Source organism: Lampris incognitus, chromosome 15 (genome assembly GCF_029633865.1).
Source record: "Lampris incognitus isolate fLamInc1 chromosome 15, fLamInc1.hap2, whole genome shotgun sequence".
In the NCBI taxonomy this organism is placed as follows: Eukaryota; Metazoa; Chordata; class Actinopteri; order Lampriformes; family Lampridae; genus Lampris; species Lampris incognitus.
In genome coordinates, this window is record NC_079225.1 from 27,717,279 (window position 1) to 27,740,273 (window position 22,995).

General features: G+C 44.5%; 2 protein-coding genes across 2 annotated transcripts; one reads left to right on the forward strand and one right to left on the reverse strand.

Moving 5' to 3' along the window:
- Window positions 1-10,490: 10,490 nt before the first annotated feature.
- On the reverse strand, window positions 10,491-13,723 carry rhov (ras homolog family member V). The gene is made up of 3 exons (XM_056294604.1): window positions 13,395-13,723; window positions 12,683-12,741; window positions 10,491-12,527 (listed from the first exon to the last, which is right to left on the reverse strand). Exons 1-3 carry the CDS (start codon window positions 13,597-13,599, stop codon window positions 12,081-12,083), a joined length of 711 nt encoding a protein of 236 aa, XP_056150579.1. The 5' UTR covers window positions 13,600-13,723; the 3' UTR covers window positions 10,491-12,080.
- A 799-nt stretch (window positions 13,724-14,522) lies between these two features.
- Window positions 14,523-22,416, forward strand: vps18 (VPS18 core subunit of CORVET and HOPS complexes). The gene is made up of 9 exons (XM_056294601.1): window positions 14,523-14,909; window positions 15,038-15,179; window positions 15,454-15,545; window positions 16,255-16,505; window positions 17,395-17,748; window positions 18,350-19,612; window positions 19,747-19,956; window positions 20,618-20,854; window positions 21,462-22,416. Exons 1-9 carry the CDS (start codon window positions 14,810-14,812, stop codon window positions 21,756-21,758), a joined length of 2,946 nt encoding a protein of 981 aa, XP_056150576.1. The 5' UTR covers window positions 14,523-14,809; the 3' UTR covers window positions 21,759-22,416.
- The last annotated feature ends 579 nt before the right edge of the window (window positions 22,417-22,995 follow it).

Consider the following 22,995-nt stretch of genomic DNA (forward strand, 5'->3'; position numbering starts at 1 on the left):
GTGAGGCGTCTGTTTCTCAAACTAGAGACTCTAATGTACTTATCTTCTTGCTCAGTTGTGCAACGCGGCCTCCCACTTCTTTTTCTACTCTGGTTAGAGCCTGTTTGTGCTGTCCTCTGAAGGGAGTAGTACACACCGGTGTAGGAAATCTTCAATTTCTTAGCAATTTCTCGCATGGAATAGCCTTCATTTCTAAGAACAAGAATAGACTGTCGAGTTTCAGATGAAAGTTCTCTTTTTCTGGCCATTTTGAGCGTTTAATTGACCCCACAAATGTGATGCTCCAGAAACTCAATCTGCTCAAAGAAGTGCCCATCCAACCAATCCAACTTGTGGGAGCTGCTTCTGGAAGCGTGGGGTGCAATTTCTCCAGATTACCTCAACAAATTAACAGCTAGAATGCCAAAGGTCTGCAATGCTGTAATTGCTGCAAATGGAGGATTCTTTGACGAAAGCAAAGTTTGATGTAAAAAAAATCTTATTTCAAATACAAATCATTATTTCTAACCTTGTCAATGTCTTGACTCTATTTTCTATTCATTTCACAACATATGGTGGTGAATAAGTGTGACTTTTCATGGAAAACACAAAATTGTTTGGGTGATCCCAAACTTTTGAACGGTAGTGTATATATTGTAGCGAATTCGGGGGACAACGCAACCACAGGAACTGCTGCGGCCGAGAAGCCAACCCGTATCGCCCGCACCGCAGGAGACATCGCTAACCGCTCGACTAAAGGGTCAGACCCGCGAGCCAGCGGCCAGCGTGTCTACTTATCCATGCACGTTACAATATCTTGCAGCAGCCTGGATTTGAATCCGGCCCATACCCTTTTGCTGTATGTCATCCCCTCTCTCTCCCCTGCCTTTCCTGTCTCTCTCGACTATCACTATCTAATAAAGTCGGAAAATGCCAAAAAAAAAAAAATCTTAAAAAGAAGAAAAAATTTTATACCACATTACGGTAATGCAGCCTTTAAAACCAGGGAAACACAACCCATATGTCATATCACATTATTATGATATCCAAAATCCCAGACGATCTCTAGTCTCATCTTACGATATCGATATAATATTGATATATTGCCCAGCCCTAGGAAGTGGTGACACTAATTATTTCTGTGAGACGCTGGGGGAGGTGGGGTGGCTTTATAAGGTTTCAGGGCTAGGAAAAAAAAGTAGTCTGGGCTTTATCACTGAGAGAGCCCAAGTCTGGATGCCCTTGTCCCACAGTTCTGACAGTCACAGTCTAGTCTGACCACTTGGCCCTGGGGTCAGTGCAAAGTGCCGTATGAGTCCACTTGTGTCAGGGGTGTCAGATGACAACATGATAGGGCCCGTGACCTGTCCCTATAATCCACCTCACAGTTCATTAGCCATAATTTCATGAGAAGTCTGACTCATTGTCTACTGCCCAAGATGAACAGAGGCTTACTAATAGCAAACAGATTGCAGTGCTGTGTTCCAAAGTATCGAGCTGAGTTCATATGTGTGCATGTGTGTGTTTTCCCCTCAACCTCTCTCATGTTACTAATGAACAAACAAAGACCAGAGCGGTCAGGCCTCTCTCTCACTCTCTCTCTCTCTCTCTCTCTAGCCACCTCCACTTGCTCTACCAGCTTCTATTCCCTTTTAATTTTCCCTCAACTCAGAAACAGGGGGGCGTTTGGGGGAGTTTTTAGTTCCCTGCTCGCTCACCTCGATGTCATTGATGCTGTCATGTTTCATAAACAATTTGCCTAAAGCATTGTGTGGATGAAACAATACACTTGTTTTTTTTTTTAAACTTGTTTATACTGTAAGTCAATTTGGCTGATTGACACTTGTGTGAATGCTTTTCTCCTGTCTCTGCAGACCCGTCTAAAGGGCTTCATTGAAGACACAACAATCGCTCACAGCATGCCGCCACTATTTTATATCATCGGTCACGTGGAATCCATTAAAAATGCTCATCCTGAGCCCAGCAGGTTTCCTGAGGGCACTTATCATATGCTTGGATGAGGGATGGTTAAGGAAAAGTGACAATGCAGATTATTCAGCCCCCCGGTAGACAACAGTTGTCAATGCTTAGGTACTTTCAGTGACTCCCTTGAAAACTCTTTTGTCCTGAATTTAAAGCAGGGCCAACAATAATACCTGGGCGGCATGGTGGCCCAGTGGTTAGCACTGTCGCCTCACAGCAAGAAGATCCTGGGTTTGAACCCTGGGATTGTCCAATCTTGGGGGTCATCCAGGGGCGGACTGGGAATGAAAAAGGGCCCTGGACTTTTTGACTCAGACCGGCCCACCACTAACCCCCTCCCCAGCAATACTCCACCACCCACAAAAACCATGCCACACTTTATGTAAACAAGATTACTACAATATTAAAGTTCTCTGCAGCACTTCAACCTTTTTTTAATGTCCCGCCCCATCCAGGCTGTGATTGGTTGGTTCACGCAAAGTTACACTGACGAGCGCTTGTTTCAACCAAAGGCACCCAATATAGCTAAATAGCCAGCTAGCCGAACTCAAACATTAGGTATCTTATCCATATTCAATTCAATTCAATTCAATTTATCGTCATTAAAAACAATGTGCAGGCACATGTTAAAAATGAAATGAGGGCTGTGGCTTCACCAAACAGTGCAAGACAGACACAGAAAAACACAGCAAACACAATATAAGATATACACACATGAAGACCAAAAGCTAAAAATAAGTTAAAAGAGAGCTGGAGTACAAAATATTTAGAAATAGCTACAGACATTCAGTGGGTAGCCAGGTTCAGTTGGGCAACAGCTTGTGGAAAGAAGCTGTTTTTGAGCCTGGTAGTGTGGGCTCTAAGGTTCCTGTAGCGCCTCCCAGAACGCAGGGGGGAGAACAGTCCATGGTTGGGGTGGGTGGGATCTCTGCTGATGCTCAGACCCCTTCGAAGGAAGAGTTTGTGATAAATGTCTTTTATGGCTGGGAGCTGGGTACCGGTGATATGCTGGGCCGCCTTGACGATCCGCTGCAGGGCTTTCTGGTCTACTGAGGTGCAGTTGCCATACCACACTGAGATGCAGATGGTCAGGATGCTCTCTATGGTGCAGTGGTAGAAGTTGGTGAGAATTTTGGGGGGTAGACGGGCGCTCCTCAGCCTCCTCAGGAAATGCAGGCATTGTTGGACCTTTTTCACAAGGGCCTGGGTGTTTAATGTCCACGAAAGGTCCTCGCTGATGTGGACTCCAAGGAATTTAAAGTTGGAAACACGCTCCACTTCCACCCCATTGATGTGAATGGGGGAGTGGCTGCAGCTTCTAGACCTCCTGAAGTCCACAATCAGCTCCTTTGTCTTCTGCACATTAAGGACAAGATTGTTGGTAGTACACCATGATGTGAGGTGCTCAATCTCGTCTCTGTAGGCCATCTCGTCATTGTTGGTGATTCGGCCAATGACTGTGGTGTCATCTGCAAACTAAACTATAACATTTGAAGGGTGAGTTGGCAGGCAGTCGTGGGTAAAGAGTGAGAAAAGGAGGGGGCTAAGAACACAGCCTTGAGGGGCACCTGTGCTGAGGGTCAGGGTGGAGGAGGAGTGGTCACCTAACCTAACAGACTGAGGTCTGTTGGTCAGGCTGTCCAGGATCCAGTTACAGAGGGAGGGGTTGAGGCCAAGGGAGAGGAGTTTGGTGGTTAGTTTGGTGTTGATGAGAGTGTTGAAGGTAGAGCTGTAATCTATAAACAGCATCCGGATGTATGTGTTGTTAAGTTCAAGGTGGGTCAGAGCAACGTGCAGGGCAGTGGCAATGGCATCCTCAGTAGACCTTTTGGGACGGTAGGCGAACTGATGTGGGTCGAATGTGGGGGGGATAATGTTTTTAATGTGAGCCAGAACCAGTCTTTCAAAGCACTTCATGGCAATGGGGGTGAGCGCTATGGGTCGGTAGTCATTCAGACATGTGGATGTTGGTTTCTTGGAGACAAGAATGATAGAGGTGGCCTTAAAGCATGCCGGGACTTTAGATTGGGACAGTGAGAGGTTAAATACAGGTGTGAAGACCTCAGCCAGCTGGTCGGCACATTCCCGGTAGACCCAACCTGGTATGCCGTCTGGTCCGGCAGCCTTCCGTGTGTTCACTCTGTGCAGTGATTCTCTGACCTCTGCGACTGATAGAGTGAGCACCTGGTTTTCTGGGTGGCTGGGGATTTTTGTGGCTGGGTCAGTATTGTCCTTGTCAAAGCGGGCATAGAAATTATTTAGCTTGTCTGGCAGGGAGTCATCATGGACAGTGGGACCGCGATTAGAGCTTTTGTAGTCTGTGATAGACTGAATGCCTTGCCACATTCGCCGAGGATCAGAGTTATTGTGAAAGTGGTCCTCTATTCGTAGGTAATATTTGTGTTTGGCTGTTCTGATGCCCTTTTTGAAGTTGAATCTGGCTGCGCTGTAGGCCTCACAGTTACCTGACTTGAACGCTGCATCCCGGACTTTCAGCAGCTGCCGGACCTCACTGCTCATCCAGGGTTTCTGGTTTGGAAAGGTGCGGACTGATTTTTTTGTTGTGACACTCTCAGTGCAAAAGTTAATGTAGGCTAGTATGGCAGGTGTCTGCTCATTAATGTCTATATGGGAAACATGGGTAGCTGAATGTGCAAAAATACTCCAGTCTGTGTTTTCAAAACAGTCCTGGAGTTCAGAGACTGCTCCTTCTGGCCGGACAGTGATTGTCTTTACTGCTGGCTTGACCCGTTTTATTAGGGGTTTGTAGGCTGGGACCAGGAACAGGAAGAGGTGGTCAGAATGCCCCAGATGAGGGCAGGGAGTAACTTTGTATGAGTCCTTGATGTTTGTATAGAGATGGTCCAGAGTGTTTTGTCCCCTAGTGGGGCAGGAGACATGCTGATGGAATTTGGGCAATACAGTCCTGAGGTTAGCCTGATTAAAGTCACCACCTATGATAAAGGCATTAACCGGGTGTTTGGTCTGTTGTCTGGCACATTGTAGCTGCTTAAGTGCTTCCTTAGCATTAGCATGTGGGGGGATGTATACAGCGACGATGGTAATGGCCGTTAGCTCCCTGGGCAGGTAAAAAGGCCTGCACTGAATCATAAGGAGCTCTAGATCAGCAGAGTAATGCCTTTCGACGATCTTTATATTGTTGCACCAAGAGTTATTGACATAAATACTCAAACCTCCTCTGCGGATCTTGCCGGAGTCCGCTGCCCTGTCTTCTGTCTTACCGTTTTAGCAGCAAAACCTTGACTAACAGTTGAACTGATATCGTTGGGCTGCTCTCTCTGCTCTCTGTTGCCAGTGCCTTCCCAACAAACAAAAGAACTTCCCCAGCACGCCCCCTAAAGGTCCTCTCCGAACATCCGGTAAATGCCATTGTGTAGGGTTTTCATTACGTCACGGGAACGTTATTGCGTTCCCCGTGACGTCCCGGGGACGTCTAGTAGACGTTCCCCTAATGTCCCTGTAATGTCCTCGGAACATTCTTTGAACGTCACGCAATAACGTCCCCTTGACGTCCCGAGGACGTCTAGAGGACTTTCCGACATTACAGGGACGTCCCGTGATAACATCCCCGGGACAGTGCTGTAACGTCTGAAGGACTTTCCCCTAACGTCCCTGTAATGTTCTCGGGACGTTACAGCGACATCCCGTGATAACATCCCCTTGTCATAGTGAAAACCCTACACAATGACATTTATTAGGCGTTCGGAGAAGACCTCTAGGGGGCGTGCTTTGAACGTCCCCTAAACGTCCGTAATAACGGCCCCATGATGTCCCGGACGTCTTGAGGACTTTCCCCTAACATCCCTGTAATTTCCTCGGGACATTCTTTGAACATCACACAATAACGTCCCCTTGACGTCCCGAGGACGTCTAGAGGACTTTCCGACATTACAGGGACGTCCCGTGATAACGTCCCCGGGACGGTGCTGTAACGTCTGAAGGACTTTCCCCTAACATCCCTGTAATGTCCTCGGGACGTTACAGCGACATCCCGCGATAACATCCCCTTGTCATAGTGAAAACCCTACACAATGACATTTATCGGGCGTTCGGAGAGGACCTCTAGGGGGCGTGCTTTGAACGTCCCCTAAACGTCCATAATAACGGCCCCATGACGTCCCGGACATCTTGAGGACTTTCCCCTAACATCCCTGTAATTTCCTCGGGACGTTACAGGGACATCCCATGATAACGCCCCACGATAACGTCCCCGTGATGTGATGAAAACACTACACAATGACATTTATCGTACGTTCGGAGAGGACCTTTAGGGGACGTGCTGGGGACGTTTTTTGTTTGCTGGGTTCCGGCTCACTAAGCTATGATGATTGGCGGTAAATGGCACCAAATGAATAATTTGTTAAAATGTGGCTTTGGCTGCATCAGCCTCAGTGGACTTCAACATATTCTCTCTCTGCTTTTCAGCACCACCTTTACGATTTTTCTGTTTTTGATTGTCCATCTTGCTCCACTATATATCCAAATGTTGCCACTTCACAGAGACGGGAAAGGGATGGAGCCTAGGAAACATTAGAATGGACCGGACCAAAAGTAATTGGCTGGGAGAGAGAGGCTGACAGATTTAATACCCAACTGCAGTGGGCCGGAAGCCCACTTACCTGGGCCAGTCAGACACACAACACTTGGTTATTTTTATATATGTGGGGGCTGGGATTATTTATATTTTGCGTTGCATTGACCCCAATTGTCAAGCAGCCCACCGGGAAAACTCCCAGTGATCTAGATGGCCAGTCCGCCATTGGGGTCATCCCAGATTGTCCTCTGTGTGGAGTTTGCATATTCTCCCAGTGTCTGCGATGGGTTTTCTCCAGCTGCACTGGTTTCCCCCACCATCAAAAAGACATGTATGTTAGGGTTAGTATTCTTGTCTGTGCCCCTGACCGAGGCATGGCAAAATGAACTGGGGTTGGTCCCCAGGCACTGCACGGCAGCTGCCAACTGCTCCTAGCTACACAGCTAGGATGGGTTAAATGCAGAGCATAATTTCCCCGCGGGGATTAATAAAGCATATCAAAATCAAAAAAGGAAAAAAAGCTCTTGGTGTGTGGACACTTATTTATGGAAAGAAGGGCTTTAGATTTACAGTCAGAATATCCATCTACTCCTCTCTCTGGCAAATAAAGAGAAGCCATCTTCAAAAAGCCAGATGTTGTTCGTCCACGTTCAGTGACGAGGGCACAGACACCTGTTAACCCCTTGTTAGAAGTGGATGTGGGGTTGGAAACGGTTGTTAGGATTACACAGACCTGCATGTGTGTCATCATCATCATCGGTGGTCACTCGGGGTTGAGTATGACCATCCTCCCTCTGGGTCCCTCTGGGCCCTGAGTTGGGTGTAGAGACCGATTCTGGAGCCGTATAATGGGAGGACTGCCTGTGCATGACAGCTTTTTACATGGAGTAGCTGATGCACCTGCAGCCACCACATGGTCCTTGGCAGGCGGTGGCCAGAGTCCAGTGGTATGGAGAACCGAGACCAAGACATGTAGTATTGATATCAATGCAAAAGCAGTCATTATGGATGTGTCGGTAGTCTCATCTGTCATCTGCGTCACCTCTGTCATGTCCTGCCTCCTGCACGCTCTACCCAGGCGCCACCCCTCGCCTAAACCACACTGAGGTGAGAACGCATCTGACATGGACTATCTCCTGTCGGATTAATTAGTATTAGACATGTGTGGACGAGCAACTCTGGACAATGCCCGGATCTGATTCTCTGCACATTATATATATATATATATATATATATATATATATATATATAGTATATAAAATCCAGTGAGTCAATTTATAATGCAGTGAGTCAATATATAATCCAGTGAGAATTTACTTGACTCACTGGATTATTTTGCTCCTTATTTGTTGAGCACTTTCCCTACCATCATTGAATGTTTCTTTTAACAAAGTTTTTATATATATATATATATATATATATATATATATATATATATATATATATATATATATATATAATCCAGTGAGTCAAGTAAATTCTTCATGAGACAGTACAAGCCTGTGTCATGCCATAAGCAATCATCAGCTGTGGATTATGTATATATATAATCAAATCTTACTTTATTCAGACACATACGTAGGTCCATATTAAAAAGAAAACTACAACACAGGGCAACAACACAAAAAATATAGCAAACAGCAGTTCACAAGTCCACAATGATTAAAACCTATTCAGACATTTGTTCCAATGTTTCCAGAAACAAGAGGAGTACCTTGTGTCACTTTGTGTAGGCTCAGTTAAGAGCATTATAATTACATTTTTGGAGTCAATTAATCGACACATAAATGTATACATAAAATTCCTCAACACAGCATGAAAAGTGGGAACATTACTAATCACAAACATATGACTTGCACTTGTCCATCTTGGAAGTTTGAGCAAGATTCTGAATGCATCGGTATATGCCACCTGCAGCTTTTTCACACACTCACACACACACACACACACACACACACACATATATATATATAACTTTGTTAAAAGAAACAGTGGTAGGGAAAGTGTTCAACAAATAAGGAGCAAAATAATTCAGTGAGTCAAGAATTTACTTGACTCACTGGATTTATATATATATATATATATATATATATCAATAAGAGGGAGGAACACAGGGTAACATATAAGAGTGAAGTAAAGTGCACACAGGTGGACTATATTTTATGTAGAAGGAAGGCGCAATCTGAAAGGGATTGGAGACTGCAAGGTGGTGACAGGGGAGAACGTAGCTAGGCAGCATCAGATGGTGGTCTGTAAGATGACTTTGGAGACCAAGAAGAGGAAGCGAGTGAAGGCAGAGCCAAGGATCAAATGGTGGAAGTTGAAGAAGGAAGACTGTTGTGTGGAGTTCAGGGAGGAGTTAAAGCAGGCACTGGGTGAGAGTGAAGTATTACCAGATGGCTGGGAAACAACTGCAGAAATAGTGAGGGAGACAGCTAGGAAGGAACTTGGTGTGTCATCAGGACAGAGGAAGGACGAAAAGGAGACTTGGTGGTGGAACGAGGACGTCCAGCAAAGTATACAGAGGAAGAGGTTGGCAAAGAAAAAGTGGGATGGTCAGAGAGATGAAGAAAGTAGACAGGAGTACAAGGAGATGCAGCGTAAAGCGAAGAGAGAGGTGGCAAAGGCAAATGAAAAGAAGTACGGTGAGTTGTATGAGAGGTTAGAGTTCAGGGGTGGGCAATCTTATCCAGAAAGGGCCAGTGTGGGTGAAGTTTTTTGTTCCAACCAAACAATTACACACGTGTCTCCTAATCAAGTTCCCGAGCAAAGAGTCTACTGGTTGATTAGTGAGATCAGGTGTGTAACTGCTTGGTTGGAACAAAAACCTTCACCCACTCTGGCCGTTTCTGGATAAGATTGCCCATCCCTGGGTTAGACACTAAGGAATGAATAAAGGACTTGTACCAATTGGCTAGACAAAGGGACTAAGCTGGGAAGAATATGCAGCGGGTAAGCGCGATCAAGGATAAAGATGGAAACGTGCTGACAAGTGAGGAGATTGTGTTGAGAAGGTGGAAGGAGTACTTTGAGGGGCTGATGAATGAAGAAAATGAGAGAGAGAAAAGGTTGGATGATGTGGAGATAGTGAGTCAGGAAGTGAAGGCAGCTATGAAGAGGATGAAGAGTGGAAAGCCAGTCGGTCCAGATGACATACCTGTGGAGGCATGGAGATGTTTAGCAGAGATGGCAGTGAACTACTACATGTTTCTTCCAATACATGTGGAGTCGCCATGCAGCCGCTTCTTTTCACCTGACAGTGAGGAGTTTCGCCAGGGGGGCGTAGCGTGTGGGAGGATCACGCCATCCCCCCCCCCAGTTCCCCCTCCCTCCCCCCCAGTTCCCCCTCCCTCTGAACAGGCGTCCTGACCGACCAGAGGAGGCGCTAGTGCAGCGACCAGGACACATAACCACTTCCGGCTTCCCATCCGCAGGCACCGCCAATTGTGTCTGTGGGGACGCCCGACTAAGCTGGAGGTAACGCGGGGATTCAAACCGGCGATCCCCGTGTTGGTAGGCAACGAAATAGACCGCCACGCTGCCCGGACGCCCCCGTCTCTTCTAGAATACGTTATTTTAGACTATATCCTCCATGGGTAATGTTAACTGAAATCATTAAACAAGACATTGCGGCAGTAAATTCTACATTAATTAGCATGCACAGAGCCTAATGCAATGTCGTTTCATATCTCAATTGTTTTGACAGCTTCAGAAGCTCTTTTCTCGCGCATGTGGCGTTAGCTACGTCACCAGGCTGAATTCGTTCTCTTCTCCGACTCTGATGGATTGTGTGTGTGTGTGTGTGCGCGCGCGCGCGCGCGCATGTGGAGGGAGGGGGGGTAGAATCATGTTTCAGCGAAGGTGGGGGGCGTTACAACGCCCACGCTGCCATGTATCGGATGCTTTTGTGTTGCGATCCAAACACAAATAATGCAGCAGTTACACTTTAATTTGTTTCATACGTCATGTCATTTATTTGCATCACATCACTCCAACATGTAAAAAAAAGACAAATAGCTCAGAGCAGAGGATGTTAATCCTTCCATTAGTGACAAAGATATGAAATTTCACAAAGGTTTTACTCATGGATGCTATCAAGACATTTGAAAATCCATGAAATTTTCCAACATTGCAGACAAGAAAAACTTGACAAACGACAAACTGTTTTTCACAAACGGAACATCTTGTTCATTACTTATTGACTTCCACAAGAAGCATAGAAAAGCCTTGCCTGGACGTTGGCCACTTGGCTTTTGTCGTCAAGACGTAATCACACCATAGCTGGGAATATGACTTCCCAAAATACAAACGTGACAGGCACCAGAGCTATTGGACAAAAAAGGGTATGTTTATGTTGAAGTGGAGGCGGTGTAGCTTTCCTTAACTTTGCAACTCTACAGCTTGTGAAGAGGCCTCGGTTATTGGGGAGACAGTGAGGAGTGTATTGTTGCATGTAAACAAAGGGCAGCTTGTAAAAAAAAAAAGGGTCTTGTTTTAGGCAGATCACTGCAGTGGGAGGTTCACCGGGGGGTTGGATTTAAGACTCCAGTGGTGCCCCCGCTTTACAGATGCAGATTATCATGAGGCAGGTATGAAAAGACCGGGATTACTGCTCCCCTGAACCCCTTCACTTCGGGCATGGGAATAGATAAGACATTTCCAAATGGGGTTTCGTTGCTATTGTAAGATTATCAAAACAAGGAAACACACTTGTTTCTCATCTACCATAAACTAATCACCCAACCGTGCCTCTTTTGCATGATTGTTTATTCAGTTCATAACAAATAATTGTTAAATATCAAATGCTCTGGGTGCTAATTCTGTCAGTTGATTGAGTCACCAACATAAGACAGCCACTAGGACAGTTTTGTTTTTGCACACTAGTAAGAGTTTGACACCTTGCATTGCAACTTTGCCTTCTACCCGTTGCGTATGAGTGGGCTGGGGTAACTGGGGCAGCTAAGAGCACAATAGAGATTTGGCTTTCACCGTATCTCCCTATTAACTCCCACTCTTTCCCTTACTGACACACGTGTATACACTCACACATATAATCCAAAGGAAACAGTGGGCAGCAATCCACACCATGCAAATTAACAGTATTTACATGGCTTTGTGTCTTTTCCCTCTTGGGACAGGGTGTTCAGCATGGCCTTGTCGGATGTAGTATCTTTGGGGGGAAAAATGCAGTGCTCTTTCCTATCTACTGGTTGGCCAGTGCTGGCCGAGAATACTTCTCCTATATTGACTTTGTATTCTTTATTTACATTGCGCAATGAAGGATAAAGATGGGAGATTTCTTCCGAATCTGCCCTGCTCTTCCCAGTAGTCCACTGTTCGTCACGCTCGCTGTCCTTTTGGTTTGCCTTAACTTCTGCCTTGTTGGATCCGAGGCAGGGTTAAGCTGAGTGGGGCATGGGCGGGATGCTAAACTGCCACTGCTAATTAGCAACAAAACAGGGGATAGTGGGGTTGTGACATCAAGTGAACACAAGGAATGGTTCAATAAATAACCTTATGTCCTTGGCACAACCCACAGGGCTAATAAATCAATTCAGTGAGTTCAGATGAAGCAGAAGAACTTCTTCCAGCTGCATCTGGAGAAAGCTTTTGTACGTCTGTCGGACGACCTCCTCTTCTTAGCCTTACGGGCCTTATGCTTAATGGCAGCGAAGATCGCCGCGTCAAACGCCTCTTTCAGATTTTTTTGAGTCAGAGAGGAGCACTCCACATAGTCTGTAGCCCTTATCTTTTCCACCATGTTTCTAGCCCGAGAGCTGAGAACTGGCTTGACCTTGTCCTTGTCCAGGTTTATTAGCACGTTAACGTCCAGTAAGAGGTCCGACTGGGTGCCCACCAGAATGATGGGCGAGGAAGGGTTGTGCGCCCGGATCTCTGGGATCCACTTCTTGGTGATGTTGTGAAACGAGGTGGGGTTGACCACACTGAAGCACAGGATGAAGACGTCTGTGTGGGCGTAGGACAGTGACCGGAAATCGTCAAATTCCTCCTAAAAGGGCCACGGTGAAGAGAGAAATCGTGTGTTAGTTTCATCCAAGCTTTGTGTAGTGAGTGGTATGTGAGGACACATAAACGGGATACTGAATATTTTATGGGTGGCTTTCGTGGATATTATGGGATAAATAATGGCTGAGGTCTTCTTACCTGTCCAGCAGTGTCCAACAGTTGAACTTTGACAGGAGCTCCTTCAACTTGGACCTGACCTGTTGGAAGATAAATGGGACACACAGTTTAGCCATAGATTTATAATAGTGCGCTGGAAATGCTCACCGTGCACAAAGTCCACCGAAAAACTGAAACACATTTCAGCAGAATATCAGTGTATCTCAACCTTTTTCAGAGTAGCATACTTTTTAACTCCATTTCAGATTAAATAGATTATATATTCTTGAAAGCGTTGGCAGGGAATGCAACGGTAAACCAAAAACACCCCCCCCCCTTCCCTTTGGTAAACTAATGGTGCTATGTGATATATCTTAATCAAGAAACGTTAATATGCATAAAGAAATTTATTATATTGTTATTTCAAGCTAAAACACTCCGATTTAACATGCAGCGTGTGTTTTCAGCTTGAAGTGCATTTATTTAATGTGCTGTTAACATTGTATAGCGAATGAATATTGTAATAAAGTGAATTCTTGACTCAGTCAGTGCGAACACAGAATAACTAAAATGTGCTGTTAAATAAAGATAATACATATAAATAATCTGAGCTCTCAAAGTCTAAAGTGCTCAGTGAAGACCCCCCCATGCACCCCCACCCAACCTCCAGACCCCAGCATACAACTTGAATTGTCATCATGTATCTATTTTTGTACAAATCGACCACGGACTGAGTGCATGTACGTTCGCTCACCTGAGAAGACGTCAAATCCCGTTTGTCTGTACTCCGCCGGGTATCCGTTGGACGTGTAGCTGACGATCATGCTGGTCTTTCCGACGGCTCCATCCCCGACCAGCATACAGCTGATGGTGCCGGGCTCCAGCTCATCTTCATGGGTCAACCCGCAAGCGGACGGGACGCGCGATTCGTGGTAGAAGTAATCCATGTGAGGTGGCATGTCGAGACGGACATGAAAAGCTGGCGAATCGCACCCTCAGTCTGCTCTTGAATACAGTGAAACTGTATTAAAATATATATATATATATATATATATATTTGACAGACTTTCTTTCGGCTGCTGCTTTCACCCTGACTCGTCTGTGGGAGTGCTGACTGGGAGGACTGGGCTTTGGGATTTAGGCAATTTTCCGCTCAAACAGGTTGTGATTTGCATAACCACCCCCACCGAGAACAAAAAGGTGCGAAAGCTTTCCTGACTGGCAAGCGATTGTCGAAAGTGTCACAACTCTATTGTACCGAATCAACGAGATGGTGGGTTTTCTGTAGAAATTGCAACGTGGATTGGATCGGATTGGATCACACTTGATTAATCTTCCGCGAGAGAAGATTCGAGTGTCATAGCAGCGTAGGAGTCCACACATGGACGGCACCGACCGCTACGTATACCCACACCCGGAGACATAAATTGTACTGAAATGTGTGAATAAATATAATTAAACATGTGATCTGAAATACGTAAATATACCTATGAGCTAAATCTAAAAGTATACCAAACTATATATACTTATATTTATGCAAAATGATAATCTGTTTATAGCATAACTCCTAATTGCCTCGGAAAAATATTTTTGCCTTATAATAAAAGAAAACAGGTACAGAAATTACAGTTTGAATGTCTTAATGCTATGATGCATTGATTAAGTCAGTTATTAGATGCGTTAGTTAAATCAAGTGACAACGGTACGAACAGAGTGAACTCATTCACAATTAGTTTATGATACGCAACACCCCCTTTTGTCCCTATAAAAGGGCAAAGTGACTCGACACTCCAGCTGGCTAAATAGCGCTCTCTAGTGCCACAGACGGAGACCTAAATTAATGCGAGTCACATGATTCCCAGTCGGCTCTGTCACCTGACATTGGGGTCCACCCTGAGCTAGTCTGCGTTTGGAAGCTAAGCTAACGCTAATTGTGTACGTCCATTGAGCGGGTTTATGCTACCATTTAACGAGGCGTTTCCCGCATAGTTTCTTGTTTCTACAGACGCATGTAAATATAAAAAAGAGCGGATTGGCGTGCTCTTTACACGTAGGAACTGAAAATTGCCATGCCATGACAGCCAAGGCTTGCAGCCAAGTTAGTTAGGTCTCCGTTTGCAGGCCCATTTCTCGCCCAAATATCGCCATTGGCAGAACGCGGATCCAGACATGGCTTCAATTCTCGACGAGTACGAAGACTCGCAAAATACGAGGAAATCTGCGCAACACAGCCGTCTCTCAGCTGCCAACATCGGGATAACACACTCAGGTGCGCTGGTTGGTTGGTTGGGATGGGGCCTCGATGTCAGTCTGCCTCCCACATGTCTATAATGTTATTTCATCACTTAAATAAGTAGCTTAAAAAAAAACATGAACCCGAATTTGTCTTTTCCCCAGGCTTTGTAAATGTGAGACTTGAGGAAGAGAAACCGATATTCAACAAACAAAGAATCGATTTTTCACCTCCTGAGAAGATCAACCACCTTGCAGTTTGCAACAATCAGCTATGCATGAGTTTGGGAAAGGACACCATTCTTAGGCAAATTATACATTTAAATGCACGACTCCATCTCAGTGGTCGTTGGTGTAGAGGCAGTTCGTGCTGAAAATGCTGTTTGCATAATTGCAGGCTGATTAGGTTAAACTGCCTCTCATAACAGTTTTCAGCGTGATTAATTGCCCACTCATTTAGTTTGTATTGAGTCTACTGAGACATCTATATATCTTGTCATGTTTTTTTCCGTCTGATTCTGATATTTGGCATGTTAATGCATCGTACATAATGAATGTTTTAACACTTCTACTCTGTCCAGGATTGACCTGGGCAAGCCAGATCAACCCAACCAGATTGAAATAGGGAGGAAAGATGATAGTAAAGTGCACAAACTGTTCCTTGATCCAACAGGTGAGGAAAAACCTCCGTATAACTACATTATCTTAGTCAGATTTTTCCTTTGTGAGTCTTAGTTTATAGTATGCGTTAATGGATATAGAATTGTAATCATTGAGCTTTAAAACATAGTACGGTTTGTATCCATAGACATATGTGTTTGATCAGATATTCACTTGTGCTTTTGGTGTGTCATTATTTGCTCATCAATTTTGATAAATGCCAAACTGTTGAGATATGAACAATGTTTTTAAATTGTGTATATGTGTTATTAGTAATTACTTACCCTCCACCTGCTCAAGTTTTGCTCTCTGTTGTATAGTACACTTTATTTGGGCATTCTAGTGTTATAGTATCACTAAGAAATGGGATTTTATTTCTGTTTTTCTGTAGGTGTAATTCTACATTTTATTCTACTTCTCAGATGATTTTAGCTGATAGTTATCTTTGAACAATCGTATTTTATGTAGTCCAATAAAAATGGCTGCGGAAGTCATGTAAACATCACTGGAAAATTGCCCCAACCCCTTAGGTTCTGTGCCTGATGCTTAGGTTCTGTGCCTGATGCTACTTCCTAATTCATAAAACTGATGTCCCTAATACATGTGTGTGTGTGTGTGTGTGTGTGTGTGTGTGTGTGTGTGTGTGTGTGTGTGTGTGTGTGCGCGCGCGCGCGTGCGTGTGCCTATACCAACTATATTCTCTCACATCTTTCTAATTGCAGGATCCCATCTGCTGATCAGTCTGAGTACCAGCGAGTGTATGTATCTCAACAGGAACACCCAGAAGGTTCGCAGCCTGTCACGCTGGCGGGGCCACCTCATTGAGAGCGTGGGCTGGAACAAGCTGCTGGGGAGCGAGACCAACACTGGACCCATCCTGGTTGGCACGAGCCAAGGCATCATCTTTGAGGCTGAGATCTCTGCCACTGAGGGTAGCTTGTTCAACACCAATCCTGATCAATACTTCAGACAGGTAAGAGAACTGGGCAAACTTTAATTGTGTACATTTAAAGGGTACTATTTTAATATGAATTTACATATTTTATTTTCATAGTCTGCAGCAATGCAATCTGTATTTGAAAACATGAACAACTATTCAGTAAGCTAAAAATTATAAAGTTGAACCTGATATTTTATCAGTACGTTCTTAAAGATGGTTAGGACACTCGGTTGAAAAAAGGTGTATTTTATGTTTCAGAACTTTAAATGCTTCTATTGAATAAATGTCCTTTGTGTTGAACAATTCAAAGTAAAAGGATCCACAAATTCTCCCAGGTCTCATCTGTTGAGCAGCCTATAATTTTTCTTGATATCATCACAGATTTGAACCTTATGTGTCCAAATTGAGGAGGGCACACACACACACACACACACAGGAATAACACACAACCAATGCATTCTTATATTGTTTAATGGCTGTCATGTGAAATACATGAAATGCAATAATTTTTCATATCCTTGTGAAAAGTATGGCCTTGTACATGAAACAAGTTTTGAGGTGTTTTTTCCAGTACCCCATTTTTCAGTATCATTGAGTTTGACTACTGTTAATTCCATAATTATTTAGTACATTGGAAAACACCAGTGCTTTGTCAAGACTGTCAGATTTTTCTCAAACACACGCTGTATGGCTGGATGAATAAAAGGGTTTTGTTCAAAGTAAGATGTCTACCATTTTGTAAATGGGGCATCTACAAAATTATTGATAACGTAAGGTTTTTTTGACAAAGTGACTCAATAGAGTATATATGCCTTATCTCAGAGATGGTGAATGATGAGCTTCAGGTAGGCATTCCTCTTAAAAATGTATGTGTGGTGATTTGGAACAGGCTGGTTTATACACTGTTCCCTTCCTGCGGCAGGTTCACTCCCTGGAAGAGGATGGGAAGCCGGCACCGGTCTGCTGCCTGGAGGTTGAGCGGGGCCTGGAGAACAAGTACTTCATCATCGCCACCACCCGCAAACGCCTATTCCAGTTTGTGGGCAAGGTGGCTGAAGGCTCAGAACAGCAAGGCTTTAGCTCCATCTTCACCCAGAACCAGGATCTGCTGCCCAGCTTTCAGGAGTTCCCAGCCAACATGGGCTACAGCGAGATCACCTTCTACACCTCTAAGCTTCGGTCCTCCCCCAAAGCCTTCGCCTGGATGATGGGAAACGGCGTTCTCTATGGTCAGCTTGACTATGTTAGGCCGGACTCCCTGCTCAGCGATGTGCAGGTGAATATTTGTATAAGAAGGATTTTATTTTTTATAGCGGCAGCTTCTTAGGAGGTTCAAGTATTGCCTGGAAATTATTGTACAAGTTGTAGTTGTTAGTATTCTCTTTTGCAGGTTTCATGCATATATACTATATATATATATATATATATATATATATATATATATATATATATATATATATATATATATAAATTATGCTTGCTTAAGACAAGTTGACATGCTGATGAAGAGATTATACAATGAAGAGTGATGAAACATCGCTTTTGCTGAATTCAGCACTGGCATTTCTTGTCACCCTAAAGATAATAGAAAAAAAATACAGCTGAAAATTTGTTTAACATTGCTAAACGATTTTCTTTGGATAGGAGCATGGCTGTTGTGCTGCATGAACATATGGCCCAATATGACATTGGCATACTGTAGCAATGAGAGATTTATACACAGTTTTGAGAGTTGCCTGCCCAAATGTGTTGAGCCACATGGTCCAACCCAATGTCACTTCCCCTTTCTCATCTTTTTTGTTCCCTCCGGTTCTCCCTCTTTTCACTTCCTGTCCGTTTGACCCCTCCCCCCCTCTTTCTTTCTCTCAATCCATCAGGTGTGGGAGTACACCCCTGACATAGATCTCACTTTCAACAAGCCCATCTCGATTGTGTTGACCCAGTTCCACTTTTTGCTGTTGCTCCCTGACCGAGTCAAGGCCATCTGTACCCTGAATGGCCAGGTGGTATACGAGGACGTGTTCCCAGATAAGTTTGGCAGCTTGAAGAGGATGATCAAGGACCCAGTTGGTGGCTTGGTCTGGATCTACACCGAACGGGCAGTCTTCCGGTACCACATCCAGCGTGAGGCTAGGGATGTCTGGCAGATGTATATGAGCATGAATAAGTTTGACCTTGCCAAGGAGTACTGCCGTGAACGGCCCGAGTGCATGGACATGGTGCTAGCCAAGGAAGCAGAGCACTGCTTCCAAAACAAGCGCTACATAGAGAGTGCCAAGTGTTATGCGCTGACACAGAACTACTTTGAGGAGATAGCACTCAAATTCATTGAGGCCAAACAAGAGGAAGCCCTGAAGGAGTTCTTGCTGAAGAAGCTAAACAACCTGAAGCCGAGCGAGAGAACCCAGATTACTCTGCTGGTCACCTGGCTGACTGAGCTCTACCTTAACCGGTTAGGCCAGATGGAGAATGATGTCAACAGCCCCGTCTTCCAGGAGACTCGGGATGAATTTCGCCACTTCCTCAGCAGCTCCAAACACAAGGAATGCCTCTTCAACAATCGGAGCACAATATACGACCTGCTGGCCAGCCACGGCAATGTGGATGACATGGTCTACTTCTCAGTCATCATGCAGGACTACGAGAGGGTAATTTCCCACCACTGCCAGCATGACGACTACAGTGCTGCTCTTGATGTGCTCTCTAAACACTGTGATGAGAAGCTCTTCTATAAGTTCTCCCCTGTGCTTATGCAACATATACCCAAGAAGGTGGTGGATGCCTGGATTCAGATGGGCAAGCGACTGGACCCCAAAAAGCTCATTCCTGCCTTGATGAACTACAGTCAGATGGGCAGCACACAGCAAATCAATGAGACCATCCGCTACATGGAGTTCTGTGTGTACCAGCTGACTGTGACAGAGGAGGCAATCCATAACTACCTACTGTCTCTCTATGCCAAGTACAAGCCTGACTCTCTGCTGTGGTATCTGGAGCAGGCAGGGACTCACGCTTCAGATATCCACTATGACTTGAAGTATGCCCTCAGACTGTGTGCAGAGCATGGTTACCTCCGTGCCTGTGTTCTTGTCTACAAGATTATGGAGCTCTATGAGGAGGCAGTAGATCTAGCATTACAAGTAAGTAATATTGTGTTTTGGGGTAAGGATAGTATGAGAATGAATCCTTTTTCATTGGATTCCATTCTGAAATCATGTATTTAATTTTGTGTTTCATAAATGCCATAGACTCAGTTTCTCGCATCCATCCACAGGTGGATGTGGACTTGGCCAAGTCATGTGCCGACCTGCCTGAGGATGATGAGGAGCTGAGGAAAAAGCTGTGGCTGAAGATTGCCCGGCATGTGGTGCAAGAGGAGAAAGATGTGAAGAAGGCCATGAACTGTCTGTCCAGCTGCAACTTGCTCAAGATTGAGGACATCCTGCCCTTCTTCCCCGACTTTGTCACCATAGACCACTTTAAGGTTTATTCAGGATCCTTTTATCTCAAAAATGATTTTTTAACAGATTTACTTGTAGTGGATTTACTCATGTAGGTGGGTTTAGGGCTGAAACATAATTCCTGATAGGTACACATAAATGTGCAGAACTATGCATTGTACCAATGCTGATTAGTTGAGCAGGGGAGGATATTGAGTGTTTTTCAGCAAAACACTCCAACAATTCATTCTCTAGCGGAGCACACAAAGTTAAATTGTGGTTCAGTGCATCCTGTGACTGTCTGTATTTGTCCTTTACTTTAGCAATTGTTTGTGTGAAACATTACACATTTATATCAAGAGTTTAAACACACTCTGTTTTGTTCTAGCATAGTTTCTGTTTCCAGATTTCTTCCGCATTTCCAGTTTATTTTGGTTTTGTAAATGCAGTGCTTCCTTCAAGGGCACTCATGAGCGCTTGTGCAAGTATGTAGCCAAGCTTCTATGTGGACATCAGCACTGATGCAGCACACATGCTCACAAATGTGCAGACTTATGATCATGAATCACATTTTATTCAGCATACACACAAAATCTAGGATACAGTATTGAATTACAATTTTATATATAATACACAATACAGAAAGCTCTAGAGAAAACTGCTTTAAAGCGATGCAAAAATTGTCTGCTAACCTCTGAATCACAGGAGGCCATCTGCAGCTCCCTGGAGGAGTACAACCAGCACATAGAGGAGCTAAAGCAGGAGATGGAGGAGGCTACAGAGAGTGCCAAACGCATCCGGGAAGATATCCAAGAAATGAGGAACAAGTATGGTGTGGTGGAGTCCCAGGAGAAGTGTGCAGCCTGTGACTTCCCTTTGCTAAACAGGCCCTTCTATCTGTTCCTGTGTGGACACATGTTCCACTATGATTGTCTGCTCCAGGTAACTCAGGTGTATCTGTGAAATGATACTGAATCTATATAACCTGTTCAGTGGCAATACCAAATTCACAAGACAAGGGCATCTGGGTGGCATGGTGGTCTATTCTGTTGCCTACCAACATGGGGATCGCTGGTTAAAATCCCTATGTTACCTCCAGCTTGGTCGGGTATCCCTACAGACACAATTGGCTGTGTCTGTGGGTGGGAAGCCGGATGTGGGTATGTGTCCTAGTCGCTGCATTAGCGCCCCCTCTGGTCAGTCGGGGCGCCTGTTCGGGGGGGGGGGGCTGGGGGGAATAGAGTGATCCTCCCACGCCCAATGCCCCCCTGGCAAAACTCCTCACTGTCAGGTGAAAAGAAGCGGCTGGCGACTCCACATGTATCGGAGGAAGCATGTGGTAGTCTGCAGCCCTCCCCAGCTCAGCAGAGGGGGGTGGAGCAGCAACCGGGATGGCTTGGAAATGTGGGGTAATTGGCCTAATACAATTGGGGAGAAAAAAGGGGGGGGATTCACAAAACTGCAGAGGTTGTTCCACTAAGGGGGACAAATATTATCTTCTATAATATATTCCAATATAATCTACAATGTTATTTTTTTCCTTGTCTAGGAAGTACACCCACACCTGACAACTTACAAACAGAGTCGCCTGGAGGAGCTTCAGAAGAAGCTGGCAGCAGCCACGCAGTCCTCTAAGTCTCGCCACCGCCCAGCACCCAAAGAGGACATTGACTCTGCTAGCCTGGGAAAGGGCAGCGCAGGCTCCAGTCGCGAGCAAATAAAATCGGACATTGATGACATAATTGCAAGTGAATGTGTGTACTGTGGCGAACTAATGATCAAGTCCATCGACAAGCCATTTATTGATCCTCAGAAATTTGAGGAGGAGAAGTCCAGCTGGCTGTGAATGAGGCCTTCCTTCCCACCATTTCATTTGGCCGGACACACATTTGCCTAATGACCAAAACAATCCCCTCACCTCCAGTTTGATGTAGGATGGATGCACTGACAGATCAGATATGCCTGCTTGCCTACTGATGCCTCCTGCCTAGTATTCACATTCGTTCGATTTCCACAGAATATCCTCATGTTGTTGTCTGTGTTCAAGGCTGATCGCAGCAAAGAGCGACTGTGAACTGTGATTTGTGTCACTGTGATAAAGGGATGACATATTTCAAGCTAACTGACAAGATGTGGTAATTGCCAGAGCTGTCCATGTGTTTGCCTCTCAACCACTGTAGGTACTACTTGGTGTAGAGAAAGAAAAAATAACACAAGTGCTTTAACGCAATACAGAATGCATCTGTACATCTATTAAATCTGGTTAATTTGGTCTCTTGCTTCTGGTAAATGCTTTAACTACCCTTGACCAGCATCTGTATGTCTTGGCACCTTTCATTCACTAAACTGCTTTGCTCTCTTCACCATCTAACAAATAAATTTAACTAGGATTAACAAAATAGTATTTCCCATATCCATTGTATTGCATCTGAACATTGCACATTTATGATTGTTTGTTCAAATGGATGTTGTTATTCATGGTGTATATTTAAATAAATGGTTTTGTTAAGTACCCTTTGCAACTGTCTGATTTTTACATTGTGTAATTTTATATGTGTTTAATAGGATGCAACACTTGTGCAATTTGAGACAATTCAAACCTTTACTGTCAAGAACATTATTCAGAGCAATAAATGTTTGGGGGGAAGCCCAAAACTGAAATAATATTTGTCTTGATGCATCTCAATATCCAGGTAAGGAAATCGGTGTGTGTGAAGGATATATGATTTAATTTTAAAAGCATACCGTTTTAAGACAATATATTGATATATTACTTGATTTTTTTAAAAAAAAAATCTCAAGTTTTCCGTAGGTAATGCATACAGCATATCTACATGACTACGCCAATAGGTTTAAAAATTCATCCAGTTTATCATTCCTAAAACGGAGTTACCTTTGTATGACGTAACACGCAGCTCGGTAATGTTCGCGGCGAGCAGACACGACGAATCGACATCGGAAAACGATCGATCGCGTCAAAATGCTTGCATAACTGTGCTCCCGGAGAGACACACGGGAACGACACGCACACAGCGTGGAATAAATAGACGGAAATGTTCTTTTAATTATAGCGAACTCCTCGA

Excerpts from the sequence above, each read along its gene's own strand:
- rhov (XM_056294604.1), bottom strand. The coding sequence starts at position 13,599 with ATGCCACCTCACATGGATTACTTCTACCACGAATCGCGCGTCCCGTCC. Across the intron at positions 12,742-13,394 it reads GGGATTTGACGTCTTCTCAG|GTCAGGTCCAAGTTGAAGGA; the intron begins GTGAGCGAACGT and ends ATCTTCCAACAG. Across the intron at positions 12,528-12,682 it reads TGTTGGACACTGCTGGACAG|GAGGAATTTGACGATTTCCG; the intron begins GTAAGAAGACCT and ends TGGCCCTTTTAG.
- vps18 (XM_056294601.1), top strand. The coding sequence starts at position 14,810 with ATGGCTTCAATTCTCGACGAGTACGAAGACTCGCAAAATACGAGGAAA. Across the intron at positions 15,546-16,254 it reads ACTGTTCCTTGATCCAACAG|GATCCCATCTGCTGATCAGT; the intron begins GTGAGGAAAAAC and ends TTCTAATTGCAG. Across the intron at positions 20,855-21,461 it reads ACTATGATTGTCTGCTCCAG|GAAGTACACCCACACCTGAC; the intron begins GTAACTCAGGTG and ends TTCCTTGTCTAG.